Below are 15,628 nucleotides of genomic sequence, written 5' to 3' on the forward strand. Positions count from 1 at the left end.
CAATTTGAAATTCTACAGGAAAATGAATTAATCCTTCGCGACAAGCACAAAGTAAAACTTTCATTTTTTTTTTTTCATTTCTCAGCAACAGCATCAGGAAAGAGGAAATCACATACACCTGATGGCACTACATTTCCATCATTCAAATTCCTTTTTCTTTTTAACAGGAAAATGCACCAAATAAAACAAAGCTGCGTGGAATTTGGCTGGAAATGCAACAAAACAGAATGTGTAACACACCTATGAATTTAACTATGAGAAAGGGAGCATATTCACATTTGCGTGTAGTTTGGAAAAATCCACTAGTAAACAGCGAGCAAAAATAGAAAGAAAAGAAGAGAACCCCCCCTCAAAAAGCGTACTGCACAATATTTCTACCACCTCTCACTAGAAGATACGTCAAGAAAAATGAATACATCGAACGTAGGCGTTTCATTTGGTTTCGTCCTCGCACCAGATCCAGTTCAAACACATTTTGAATACCAAAGAAATGTACGGGAGTGCAGGACACAAACACAAAATGGAACAGGTCAAATTGATAAGACTCTCAAAATGCATACAATAAGACAAATGATTCATAATACATAAATGTACTGTGATATAAATTTTCAAAAAAGAAAAGAGAAAGAGTAGAACATTAGTATTCATACAAATACAAGTCAGGACTGACAGAAACACAGAGTACTTTCTTTAATAGAAATCAAGCATAGCAGAAATACAAATGAGTACAACCATATCATTCATTTAGTTACATATCAAACAACTTATTGTACACTTCTTAAACTTGTCATCAACATGCCATTACGGTGTATGACGAGGTGTATCGAGCAAATCACAAAAGTTCAGTTGGGACCAGACACAGCTCAAATTTAATCTTACAGTTACCATTACAAGAAATGTGATCATCTATCAATAATGCAAGTTACAGAGTGATCTTTTTTTCATATAATAATAAAGTTGAAAGTTTCCAAAAAATGTGCTGCAAAACATCAAGAGTACAGCTGTATATCTAAAGTTCATTGTCAAAAGGACAGTTTACAAAAAGAGAAGACATGATTTCATTATCGAAAAAAAAAAAAGAAGAGAGAAATGTCATGTAAACTCCAACCAGAGTCTGAACGTACAAGACAAAGTAGGCAAAATGTAGGCATCACAATATTTCAATTAGCAAAACACTAACCCCACCCTCCCCCCAAAAAAACAAGAAATCACCAAAGTAATGACCCCACTCACATCCACATCAAAGACATGTCACATCCACAAAAGACTACTTTTAACATCACATCATAAAGTACAAATTGTTGTCATATTTGTGTTATCATTACATTCATTCCAATTGTTTTCATTACCCTTCTTAGTGCTGTTCAGATACACCATAAATTGTCTAAAAGCAATCAATATCCAAGCTCGAATTCCTCATGAGAAATGCACAGATGCTCACAGGAATTGATAAACATTTAATTTTGTTTAACCCCACTGAGCAACATACTTTCTTTTTTTTTTAATTTCTTATTCCTCACAACAAGGCCACGCATTGCAATGTGCATAAACAAACAAACTTAGTACATCAAATCATCACAAATATTTGCGACAGCATTCACAAGCAAGTAAAGAACTCGGCATTACCGAAAATTGATGTCAAAATAACATGTCATGTGTACATCAACCACTAGTAGTACCAGGCTACTGTGTAAATATCTTTTATTACTATTTGGGAAGTAGATGAGGAATGATTTCTACATTTTGGTCAGTATCAGTCTACAGCAATCTACTACAATCACGGGAGAATGAATATTCTCTCAGAAGTACTCACTCCCCTTTGGAAAAACACGCAAAATAAAAACAAGAAGTCGAATATCAAACCATCATGATACAGACCCCTAAATTTCATCTGCCACTCATGGTAAGAAGTCGAGTTAATCAAAGTACTTACAACAAATTCCTAGCAATTTTGCCTTCAAATAGAGTTGGAATGGAGAAGTCAACACAGATGCAGAGGCAAAGATCTGCTCAAACTTTGTACAGGATTTTTGTTCTTTCAGGCACAACTTTGCAAAGTCAAAGATTGATCTAAACATCATCGTCTAACACACATGCACACAATACCTCCCCTTGCTCCCCTCGATGGAAAATATGGTTTCAACAATTGAGAATTCAATGTAACATCAGTCAGAATGGTGAAAATGAAATATTTCTGCCCCCTATTCTGCAAGTGTTGAGGACAATAAAGATAAAGAGCACTTTTCTAACAATTTCACAGCATGCAAAATTTGGTCACAAGTTTCCAGCGATATTTTTCTCCCTTCCTTGCGTAAGCAATATGACCACAAAAAGAACTGGGGATTGGTTTGGGATTGGAGCAACAAGCATTTAGTTACGAATTCATCTGCATTCCACTACTCTATACAGGGTACGTCACATCATTGAAATCAAATGTATTTTTTTTTTTTTTGTTGAAATTGTTGTGTTTTGGTTTTCATCAGCGAAAGGCATGTCACTCTTACTGGAAAGCGGCGCACTAACTTTAATACATTGTAGATTCAGAGTTTTTCATCACGATGGTGGGCATATACACGTATGCAAGCCAGTATACAGTTGGCACGTTAAAGCCACATACTACACCAACACTACCAGAGTTTCCTCAAATGCTTGGAAAAAAGATGAAAATTGTTCACTTCACACTGATAACATAGGCATCCCACCCCCCATACCAACATGGGAAAGGAGCTAGCAATACTTCCAAAGCAATGTTGTCCTGTACAGAAAAGAAAAACATCCATTTCCATCTTATTTTTTTTTTCCAGTAGTGAATGTCTGAGCCTTCAAAGTTAACCACTGATTTCTATTTCATTCATCTGTACACGCAATACAACAGCCAAACTACATCAAAACACCATGTCAAAATGTCCCTTTATGTGACAGTTTTTCCCCCTCGCGCTGTTCGATGATACATTTGCCTATAACAACATCGCGGCAATTTTCTACAAGCAATTTCTGTTGCATGGCTTCATTTGAAGTCTGATCTCCTTTCTGATTCTGATCCACACTGCACTGGTATACACAGCAAATATTTCTCTTCATGACTTACAGATGCAGCTACACATTCCCCATACCACCGCTGGCTCTATTTCACAACTGAAGCACAACATTTCCCACACACAAAAATATGACCCCAACAACAACAACAACAACCAAAAAAATGGTTAACCATGCTCCATAATTACTGCACTTTTGTGTAGTAGGAACTCAAACACCAACTAATATGGACTCTAAAAAAAAAAGTGGCAATCATTTGAAAACAGTAACAAATGATGTATACACTACAGCCATAACTCCTCCCACTTGGAAAAGATGAAAAAAAAAAAAAAAAAAGATATCTACATGATGGAATGAGAATGTGAAGTACTCGAGTAAATGACGATTACATTCCAATGTCAACCTTTCTACCCTATGCCCCCCCCCCCCCAAAAAAAAAAGGAGAAAGTGGAGTCACATAGCGCCCTGTTGATTCGCTTGCGGCTCAAAACGGCTCAGGCACAAACGAGATGTGATGCTTTTAAGCTTCTCCCATCCTGGAGGAGAGATGATGTTACATAAGAGATTCTTCCGTCCATCCTCCTACCATCCCCCTTGCTGCATCATCTTTGCTCCCTGCCATCTCCACTCCCGTCTCACTCATCGATTTGTAGCTTTTCCAGCTGTTCTCCGTTCACCTCGTTATTCTGTGGGACGAGAAAAGGGCCAAACGAAAGAGAAAGGGAAGGGGTTGAGAAAGAAAGACATTAATGATGAGGAAAATGTATCACTTAAAGGTTATATATGCGTGTTGCACATTTCTATTTGCATTTAAAACATGGTGTATCAAAGAAAAAGAGCACTACGCCCAAGAGTTGAGGTCAAACAGAAATACAAAATGGAGTATATGACAACAAACACGCTCTGTCTCAATAAGTATCAAAATAAAAGTGATTATGCCAGGTGAAGCAGACACAGATAAATAATTATGAGCCACTAGCAATCTATTAATGCTAGATAATCTTGATAAAGTGTGAATTCAGTGTGGACAAAGTCCCCCCAAAAATCACATCAGGGAAGGAATGTTTTTCAGTCTTGCCCAGATCTTGACAAGATGGACCCGGTGTGTGAAAACATACCAGGATGTATACATGTAGCAGATTATACCACAAGCCATGACAATGTTCCTGAAAAAATTACTGGTTTACACGATCCACATACAGAAAATGCAAAGAAACAAAAAACAATCAGGAATCTTCCTTGTTAGAAAAAATAACCCAAAATCAACAACGGAGGAAGTAACACATTTTTCTTAATAAAAAAAAAAAAAAAAAACTACAAAAAATATAAATGCAAGACATTTTTAATTCATGAAACTGAGGAAGGAACTGCAATTGAGGTTATCAACAAAATAAAATGTACTCCTCCCTTGCACATGAGATACTGCATAATATTGGTAGTGACACATGTACCTACTTTGTATTTTTTGTTTCAGATACAAATTCCTCTGTTGTAAATTTCTTGGAGCAGAAGTTTTACTATACACCACTCACAACAGACTCGATGAATAAAAACTCAAAGAACTAATCTGTTATCATCACAGCATGGATGGCAGCAAAGTGTGGGGAGTATTGGTACAGAAAAAAGGAGGAGGCACTTAATACAATGAGGGATGAAGTGTTCAGTATCTGTTGTATATAAAACCAGTGAGGTCACCGCTCCACCAAACGGTGCAAGTGGCAGCATTGGTGTACTTTTTCCTGACCGAGTAAGGACAACACATTTAAAGGCCCTAATCAAGAAATCTAAAAGGATCTTTGGAACTTTTACACGAGGAGAAACCATCCCATGTTTAATCTTATCCAGTAAAAACCTTGTGTCATACATTAATATTTACAAAATAGCCACCAGTTTTTGTAACTACCTAAGATGGTGATGAAGATGGGAAATGATGATATTGATGGTGGAAGCAATGAGAACTCTGATAATGATAGTACCAATGATGGGAACGATGTAGAGAAAATTTTGGAGGCACTGTCAAATGAACAAGATTTTGATGATGATGAAGGTTATGGTGATGACAATCATCATCATCATCATCATCATCATCATCATCATTTCAGAGCTACTGTGGTATGGCATTGATTGTACTGAATTTTCTTCATGCATGCACTCATAACATCTAGAAAGTAGAAAGGTTTACAATGCACGCTTAGAAACTCCCACAAGAGCGAGAAGTCTGAAAATGATCTTAAATATAGTTTAGATTTTGTGCAGTACGCTGACATAATGTTTTGGTACATTTTTTGTGACATGCAGCCTTCTGCTACTCATCATGTCGAAAAATTAGAGCCACAAAATACAAACTGCCTAATACTGCATTATTCCTTGCAGTTAGATTTGCTGCTTGATGGTTAAGGTCAGCTAGGTTACTGTGATGCCAAGTAAGGTAATATGAACAGCTAAGCAGTCAATTTTTCTCCCAGAAGTAAGTACTATATGAGAAAAGCTGACAAACACACCATCAGTTGAGGAAGGCAGAAGGGAACAAGTGCTCTGTACCACCTGTGCAGTTAACGACCTTCTGCTTCTAAACTGACCATGGTAGTCGGACAGTTTTGCTTGGGAGGGGTAAGTTTCCCAGTTTGTTCTATCACTTTTGTCTAAATGTGGCTACATAGTGCCACAAGAGAAGGGTGGCTGAAATGACGAGAAGGGAAAAATTAATGAACTAGAGGTTCGCTTGATTGTGGTGAATCCAAAATCCTCTGCAGTGTTGGCAGCAAGCCGGAATGGACCAACCTACGCACAGCCCTGTAAGACACAGCTATCTATTATTCTGGATGCATGACCTATAAATTATTTTATACATTTCATACATCCGACATGATTTGGGTCATAAAAACTATTTGATCACATGCTCGCAGATTTGAAGAAGTCTTTCATTATACTGTAAAAGTGGATATATTCGCGCGACTAATTTTTCGCGCTAGGCTGGGTCAGAAGAGTTTCGCGTGTTTTTAATTCCGCGGAATCAAGACATCACGCACAGGAACGTATGGCAAGCCAAAATATTCGCGTGTTTTTATTTTCGCGCTAGTTTCTGGTTGCGCGAAATGCGCGAAAATTTCAACACCGCGAAAATTTCCACTTTTACAGTAGTTTATCAAATTCATCACTCAACATGATAACTTCCAAAAAAAGTTTTGTACTACTCCAATTTCTGCAATCAAAGAGCTAACCATCTTACAAATGCATGTAACTGCACATAAAAATGTTGTCTGAATGTCATGTTACATTACCATCACATTATCATCACATTCATTGGGAATGTTCCATGTTGAGCTATGACACAATGTCACCAAACATTGTATCCTCCTGAAAAGCCCCACCTATCAAACAATGATGCATGATGTCAATCATTAAATATCATGCTGCAATATCTAAGAAATATTGGCAAATTCTGGTCGAAAAAATTTTTTTTTTTCAGTTTCTGTATGGTCAACTAGATGGTCAAGTGACCATGACCACTGAAGGCAGGAACTGGACCTTTCCACACTTGCTGGACATGCTCACTGCACAAGTTTATGAATCATAGTTAATGTGTATCGCACAGGTGTTACTATGACAACACGGCATCCTGAAGACTCAAAAACATCTGTAACAGCTGTGACTACACAATGCAGGTTAGTACTGTCAGTAGAGTGTGACAAACAGTGGGGGAAGAGCAGGGACAGACATGTACATGTACTCTAATTATTGCTTAAAAAACTATTTCCATTACTACGCATGAAATGAATAATTGACGGGGGGGGGGGCATAACAATCATGGGCATTCGTATATTGGTATATGAACTTCATCAGCAATCTACATTGCACATCAAATCAGCAGTACATCACAAAGTCTAATCTACTATAATCATAACTGCTGGATGCTATAATGAACCTGGTGAGTAGCCACTAAACTACAATGAGGAGATTATAATATGACTCTATGAAGATGATGTTGGGCGTGTTCACACAGCTACAGTGTACTCCCCTTGTTCACACATTTTCTGTACCCCCTTGGTGCGCTGGTACACGCAAGTATTGCGCTAACAAATGATATGTCTACTAATCAGTGTACCTAAAAACTGCACAATGGATGCACTTGCTGCTCAAGTTGCATTGTATGAATGAATTGAGTTTACGTATTATACTACTAAAAGATAAAAATGTCATAATGATTTAAAGGGATCGTATAGTTTTGGTTGAGACCTAATTTCATTTTTCTAACATTTTTTGGTGAGTCAATGAGAAACCTCTTATGAAATATGAAAGAGTATGTAATTCTATGAGGAATTCAATGTTTATTTGATGAAAATTGGTTTGAAATGGCTGAGATATCCAAAAAAGAGCCATTCTAATAAAGTGTGGGACCCACACTTTATTACGATCGCTTTGTTTTACCCTGTTTTTGGATGTTTCCGTCATTCCAAACCTGATTTCCATCAAATAAACTTTGAATTCCTCTTAAAATGGTATGCTCTGTACTATATCAGAAGTGTTTTCTTGGTATCTCGCAAAAAGTTAAAAGCCCAATTCTCATCTCCACCAATACTGCACTATCCCTTTAAATCAGGTATGCAATCCCATTTGTTCAAAATGGTGTGTAGAACTACCTAAAAAGGAAAATAGCTCGTCTCACAATTCATATCACAGCAAATTCGTGATACACAGACATTGTGTATAATTCACGTAAGTTTTTGAAATCATGATTCTAGTTTTATAACAGGTGATGACACCATGTCAGGAATAGACTGTGCTAGCTATGCAAGGCCTACAAACAGACAAGAACATCTTTTTCTTTTCTGTTTTAATTAGAAAAATCTGTAATTCTAACTGACAATATCTGTTCTCGGGCAGATCAAGGATAAGATGCTCTTGATATACCAGCTTTTTGCAGATGTACATAATGTTTTTTTTTTTTTTTTCAGTTGCCGTGCAGCATTTGAAATTTTCAGGAGGGTGCATGGGGGGGGGGGGGGAGGGGTAATAAGTTCAACATACACTTCAAGGGTAAGCAAACGAAATACATTATAATTCATCCCAGTATTCAGCTAGAAGGCTAGAATGTATAACAGAACTTCACCATGTATAACTTTGTTACTATATCTTTTTTGGTATAAATGATTGATAAGATAGCAGTCAAAAGAATGATGCACATCACAAAGTCAGACAATGGTGATAAATTTTTTAGCATTGAAGAGAGCTGCAGCCTCAATTTGCATAAGAAGACCTTTGTCTTGAACAGAAATCAAATGATTGTAGCATGAATTACTCACTTGTAAACAAACTGAAACATTTAATTTTGAGTCCAAATGTAACATCATGTTACATCCACTTTAGAAATGTAACATTTGCAGAACAGATGACAGAAAGATGCCTAAAAGTAATAAAGAAGTATCAAAGCACTAAACCAAGGATTTCTGTCATTCTTCATACCTGAAATCTGGAAGTTTGAGGGAAACAAATGGGACTCTCATTCAAAATGCCACCTTCAGATGGAATGCAGTAGAATTAGAGCCTGCAAATATAGACTACATATTTATGGGTTGGTAGACTTCTTTCGCAAATTGTGTGTTAATCTGTGATTGGCAAAAGGCATCTTCAAGGCAAGTGCTAAAAGTAAACTGGAAATGCATTCCGCGTCAGTTTTGGTAGCAACACTGCCAAAGCATTATTTTGTTTCCCTTCCAGGATTGCTTCTTTAAAAGTTTTGAAAATAAGCAGTAACTCCAAATTACTCTGAAGATACATAATGCAGGAATCAGCATATTAATGTGTATGTTGATTATTCCTATTTCTTACTGTAACCCTCACTACGCTCTGCAAATGGAGGCTGTCACTCCTGAAAATCATGATTTTCTGGAGGAAAAGGGGCAAAATGATAATTAGGTAAGTGGTTTTATTTCTGGTTGCAGGGAATGCTTGGCTGTTTGATTGAGAGACGAGAGAGGGAGCATGAGGAGGAGAGAGGAAGAGGAGAAAGAGGAAGAGAGATGACGAAGATGAGGGGAGGAGGAGGAGGAAGAGGAGAGACAGAGGAGGGGATATCAGAGAAGAATAGGAAAATGAAAGAGAGGAAGGGTTGAGATGAGAAGAGGAGGACAAGGAAGGAGAAAGTTGGGGAAGGGGAGGAGGAGAAGAGGAGGAAGGGGAAAGGGAAAGAGGAGGAAGAGAAGGAGGGGAGGAGAGAATGAGAGGAGGAAGAAGAGGGGATGGAGGAGAGACAAAGAAGAGGAAGAGGAGGAGTCAAGGAAGACACAAAGAGGAGGATGGGGAAGGAAAGAGGAAGGGGAAAAGGAAGAAGACAAAGAGAATGAGGAAAGAAGGAGGAAAGAATGAGGAAAGAAGGAGAGAAAGAGGGGAAAAGATGCAGAAGATGAGGGGAAGAAGAGAACGGGAGGATGGGAGGAGGAGGAGGAGAAGGAGGGAGGAGAAGGAGTAGTAGTAGGAGAACAAGGAGGAAGGCAGGAGACAGAGGAGGAAGAGGAGGAGAGGAGAAATAGGAAAACAGGAGGAGAAGGAGAATGAAGATGGGGTGTATATGATATAGAAAAGGGCAGCTAGGGGAAACCTATGCTTCTAAAATTCCATGCACATGCCAGGCACAAACTGCTAGGGTTGTTCTGACCTCCATTTCACCATTTTCGGCCAGCGCTACGTCTTTGGTCGGCGCCCCGCCCACTGCATCAGCTGCATTACGGGGGAGGGGAGTGGACAAGAGTTTCGACACAGACAACAAAGAACGTAAGATATAAAGAGCTTGTGAGGGAGGAAAACCTAAAGGAGAAAGACAGAGAGATACCAGCGTGCAGACACAGCTTTTTAAAACAGAGTGCACCTCTTGGACAAATGACCACCACAGAGTAAAAAACATAGAAGGGCAACATCTCATCTGTATCACATTTATCTGTCCCAGTGCAACAAGCTGGCCAACTACACATGCAGCACAAACTTACAAAATTAGTCAAAACATCATGATGTTGACATATAAAATCTGTCAATTCTGGAGAAAGTTCTGTAGAACACATTATCCTTGACCTTTGACTTCTGACCTTTTGACATGATGTGTCATCTTTTAAGATGACAAGCACCAGGTCTGACATCTGTTGGTTTTTCTCTCACCACTCACATCTGTACCTCTTGTGATGGACTCTCCTCAAATCTTGTGGAGTTAGTAACCAGCTTAGATTTAGAACTTGTGAAGTTACAGAATGTATTACCCTGCCTTAAATTAGAATACAAGTATGTCTGGGATCAAGACTATCCTAGTGTATCACACTGGTGTCACTTAAGACACCTCTTTATTACATTTGGTTGCTTACAATCGGAATGATGTCTTTGCCTAGTTCGTAATGCACAAAGGTGAAGCCAATCTAACCGAGGTGGCCCTTTCATGAGCCAAGGGCACAGCTACATGTAGACTCTGAATCCATGATCCCCACATAATAGAGTCGCTTGTTACAGCAACATAGGGGTCATCTGAAAAGCTTTACATTACAATTACCGAAGATAGAAAATCATGACACCACTATAGTACTGATAACTTGACATACACACTAAAAAAAAAAAAAAAAAAAAAGAGAGAGAGAAAAGGAAAAAGTGTTTCTGTCACAAGATGACCAAAAAAAAGAAAAAAAAAAAAAGAAAAATGCAATATGTCAAAACATAAGAGAACAGACTGACCAAAACTGGAATACACATAGGAAATGCACTTGAATTATCATCTGGTTTCCATTTTTCTTGCCAAACAAAAACTAAATGTGCAGATGACAAAGTGTCAGCTGTGGATCAAAAATGGAACACTTCGCTCTCTTGCAACCTGGTGCAAAAAGCACCTGTCACTACCATATGCGCTGTTGCCATGTTCTATTGGTTCGTGTGAGCACCAACACTACTTGGTGACATTTACACAAACATGGTAGCACTGACAAAAAAACATAAGAAATATTTGTGATATAATTATTAGATATATTTTTGCATATCATGTGTGTGTGTGTTTGTGTTTGTGTTTGTGTGTGTGTTGAGTGTTGTGTTTGTTTGTGTTTGTGTGTACAGGTGTATGTGTGTGTGATATTTTAAAATGAGCTTGTCTGTTAAAATGGGCATATGTAGATATAAATGGTACAATGTATTTAGAGAGCCCAACCTCTTCGATAGATGTTATAGCTGAGAAATAGACCTAATGTGGTCTGAGAAATATCTCTTCTTATACATAAACAACGTTTGATGTGTGTTTACATATTAACCTTCCCCGCTATCAACAAATGCCCCAGGCAAGTCACTCTGTGTTCATGTTGCCTTAAAAATGAAAAGTATAGCCAAATTCACAGAATATTCAGTGAATTCACTTAGATTCTAAACAAGGCAGAATTATTCAAAAGAAAAAGACTTACAAAGGTTAATGACAGAAAGGTTAGATACACAAGGACAAATTAAAAACACAGAATTATCAACAGATCGTCTAAGTGAATGAATGATTCGTGATTTAGACACAGTGAAAGCCACTTTGTTGTGAAATGATTGTATCTGACTGTGAACCAGGATCCAAAATTTGTGTTACAACACATGATGGAGCTATGGAATCTTACATACCGGTATATATAATGTGGACACATACAGTGTGAATATAGGGTTATATCATACAAATGTCATAACAAAATGAGCAGATTACATCAAGTTATATTCAATACAAGGCAGACAATTTCACCTATGCTTTAGCCCAATGCTTCCGCATTTCAGATGGATATACATGTATATATATAATTGTCATGTATAAGTATCTTATGATTTGGAATAAATATTGTTTTGTTTTTTTGTTTTATTTTTATTTTTATGAGTTGTGGGGAAAATGAACAAAGAATGGATTATAGAAGGAAAATAGAACAGAAAAATCTGGGACAAGGGGTAGAGATACATGATTTTGTTAGTATTCTTACCCGTGCCATTGACAATTTCCTCCTTGCTTTTGTTGCTGTAAGGATGACAGAGAGAACAAAAGAACAAATATCTTATTTGCCATGCACTGATTTTTTTTCCTTGTATCTTTTAACAGCTACAAACTTTGCTCAAAAGCCGTATTCTGCTCCTTTTCAAATTAGAAGGTAACCTTAATATTGAGTAGATGGTATAACAATGAGTTGATTCTTCACTTTGCTAGGTACTCTTCAAGTCACTTGTGGCCCAACTACACTTTTGATTTTCAAGTCAAAACCACAAGTAGAAGCAAAGGAAAATTTTGCTCTCATTTCTGAATTTTGATGAAGATTTCTGAAGTGACCCTGCTCTTCTATAGAAGACTAGTTTTATGTCTACAGGAGAATCAAACAATGTGACTTTTTGTGAAGCAGCACCACATATGACACGATATCTCTCACGAACAGAACATGCAGATCAAATGTTTCTTTTCGAAATGACTAAAATAGTAATTTTGTTTCAAAGATACAGAGCTAGAGCATAATTTATTTATTCATTTACATGTATTTATCTATTTATTTATTCATTCATTCATTCATTCATTCATACATAAAAATCAGTGTGGGGCAAGAGAGCCATTGGGGAGATACTTGCATGTTGCATCCATCTCAATGGACCTAACATTATTCCTAAATCTGGGTGGCTTCTTGTATTCCATCATCAAGAAATAAAACACTGTTAGGCAAATTTCAGGGAGCCTCCTTTAGAATCACAGATTTGGCAGCTCTGCTAGAATGTACACTTTAAATGAAGTGGATTTCCATAAAGGGGCAGCTAGAGGGAATCTCTTCATAAACCTAGGCAGTGAACGGATTAAGGTCAAACTTTGGGGAGGGAGGTGGGGGGCACTCACTCGTATTCCTTGACCTCATCGATGGTGATGTCCGGGTTGTCGTCTGTCTCACCCTCCAGGCTGACGTTGATTCCTGTCTTGGCAAGCAATTCATCCACTTCATTGACTAGTTCTGGGTGGCGGTTAATGTTAGGAGCGTGTGTGGGTGGGCAAAGAGGAAAGGTGGTACAGGTTGGGGCGTGGCAGGGGTATGGAGGAGGGCAGGGCGGGGTCAGTATGGGTGGTTGGCATTAGTGGGAAAAGTGGAGAGCAGTTGGGGAGATGGTGGCGAGGGGGGAGTGGGTAGATGTGAAGCGAAGGATACATTGCAAGGGAGGGAAGTGGAGTCGGATATAAAGCCAAGGAAAGCAAAGCGGCACAAGACAGGGGGACAGGCGTGATCAGAGAGAGACGACGTAATTGTTTTGGGGAAAATTTTGAGTTTGGTCAATACCAAACATGTACAAAAACGGTGCAGGGGCCGAGTAACCCGTCCATGGGGAATGGGAAGTTTAGGAAGGGGAAAAATATTGAATGACATACCAAATCCACCACAGCAAAGCAAGTAAGACCACATGAAAGTGTGTAATAACCCACAATGAAGCCAGTTACATAAATATATTAATAAATGAGTATCGGTATTAGTATGCATGCAGAAGATATGAATATTGTCATATTTGACAATACAAGAAGGAGGAAAAACAGGGCAGGAGCAGTGAGAGAAAACAAACAGGACAGAAAAAAAAAAAAGAGATAGAGAGAAAGGGGAAAGGGAGGAGGTAGTACAGAACAGAGAAAAGTTTGAATAAAGTATAATGGCGGAGTGCAGAGGAAGAAGGCAGAAATAGGAAAAGAAATGAAAAACATAACAAAAAGGAAAAGAAATTAAAAACATAACAAAAAGGAAAAGATGTAAACAACACATACATGGAGAGAGAGATAGATGAAAAAATATATATACATAAACCAAAAATTGCCAATAAACATGTAAGAACAAATGTTAAATAACATATTAAATGAAGAGGAAAGAAGAGCAGAGCAAATACAGGATACAATATAAGGTAGTGACAGAGCGTGTTAATGATAATTGGAAAGATAGAATAGTTGAATAAAGTATATTAACAAAATACTCAGGACATAAGACAACAAAATTATAGTAATATGGAAAAATATATGAATTTGAATAGAAATAGCATAACATTATTTTGATTAATCAAAATCAATAAAATGATAACCATGCATGATATCATGTGATTTTGAGGTACATTCAAAGTTAATGTAAACATTATTTCATTAATCCCAACATTAAGCATTTGAAATTAGCACAGAATTAAGCGAATTCAAGAAACACATGCATATGCACATTTCACATAGGATATTAATGAGATAATGCAAGTTTAAGTGTATTGCCATATAGATGGTAGCCGCATAAATGAGTGTAAATTCGAGTCATTTTGTACATATCAATGGAATGGCATTTTGGTTGCATGTGTATGTTTGGAGTTTGACCATGAACAGGCATGATTTGTTGTTGTTGTTTGTTCACATGTGGCAGCAAATACAAACAAAACATAAGATGATGTCAGGGCATAACAAATGAACAAGAAAACATGGACAACAAAAATATCCACGTAATAACACAAAATCAAACACGTGTTAAGTGGAATAACATAAATCATACAAAACACAAACATGGCACAAAACCAAAAGCAAATGACGGCAAAACATGATTTTTTTATTTTTCAAATTAATGGACAAAGGAAAGAGAGAAATAAACAAAAACAACAGAATATTGTGGTAAGTTTTGATGTTAACCTATTCTATGAGACTACTTCTATGTAAAGTCATAGCCTTAAAAACAAGTACATATAACCTCCCACATCCTGTAAAGTTATTTTTTATTTCATTGAAATTGCTTGTCATATAAATGCAGAAGCATTGAATCAGTGACATGGCCTTACAAAACTTTCCATCATAAACCTTGATACTCTATACCCCCCCCCCCAAAAAAAAAAGAAAAAAAGAAGGAAGTGGTAAGTCAGTAAAAACAGATAGCAGCTCACACAGCTTCTTTATAACATGTTCATCATAAACGATTACGAGGGTTTATTTGTGAATCTCTGCGCTGGTAAAAGGTAAGATGCAAAACAGCCAATTTCCCTGTCTGTGGCAAAACCTCTAGTTGTATACAGGAAATTAATAGCACCTGAATGGTTATGTAACAAAGTAAACAGACTCCTTCATGTTCCCATACAAGCTTTGAGAACATGAAATTGAGTACATAAAATATTAAGAAAAATCATCTCAATCTATTTTCCATCACAAGGCCAAGTGATGTCTTGGCTACATTTCCCGCACTGTAATCTGAACCGGCTCAAACTTGGAAGTTCGACATATTGCGCAACTCGCAAATTCATGTTGCACATCAATCAAATATTTGATTGGCATGTCAAGTCACAAAAGTATGTTGAACATGAAAGTACAGAGTTGTTGCTACTGCTGTCCATTTGCGTCTGAAAGATGAATGCGTTTCCTTGGCTCTCTGCTACTACTAGCAGCAAGTGTGTGAAAAGACATCATGATTTCTAATGTGTGTTTGCGCACATTCTCTTCATCGTCGCTGGGGTGACAAGACCTTGTATCTGCAATTTTGGTGAAAATGACTTTTTTTGATTAATGGTCAATAATGGGTTAAGTGATGTCTTGTCCAAATCCCAACTGTCTTTTGTAGATACGAGGTTTTGTCGCCCCAGCGACGTC

The 15,628-nt window shown here is 37.6% G+C and overlaps 1 protein-coding gene across 1 annotated transcript in view; it reads right to left on the reverse strand.

Moving 5' to 3' along the window:
* Positions 1 to 3,671: 3,671 nt before the first annotated feature.
* Positions 3,672 to 15,628, reverse strand: part of LOC140232172 (LLGL scribble cell polarity complex component 2-like) — a 110,339-nt gene continuing 98,382 nt past the window's right edge. Inside the window, exons 22-25 of the mRNA XM_072312313.1 lie at positions 12,890 to 13,001; positions 12,000 to 12,034; positions 9,692 to 9,753; positions 3,672 to 3,722 (exon numbers count right to left, since the gene is read on the reverse strand). Coding sequence (XP_072168414.1) covers positions 3,672 to 3,722; positions 9,692 to 9,753; positions 12,000 to 12,034; positions 12,890 to 13,001 — 260 coding nt within the window. The remainder of the gene's footprint in view (positions 3,723 to 9,691; positions 9,754 to 11,999; positions 12,035 to 12,889; positions 13,002 to 15,628) is intronic.

Source organism: Diadema setosum, chromosome 8, assembly GCF_964275005.1.
Source record: "Diadema setosum chromosome 8, eeDiaSeto1, whole genome shotgun sequence".
NCBI lineage: Eukaryota > Metazoa > Echinodermata > Echinoidea > Diadematoida > Diadematidae > Diadema > Diadema setosum.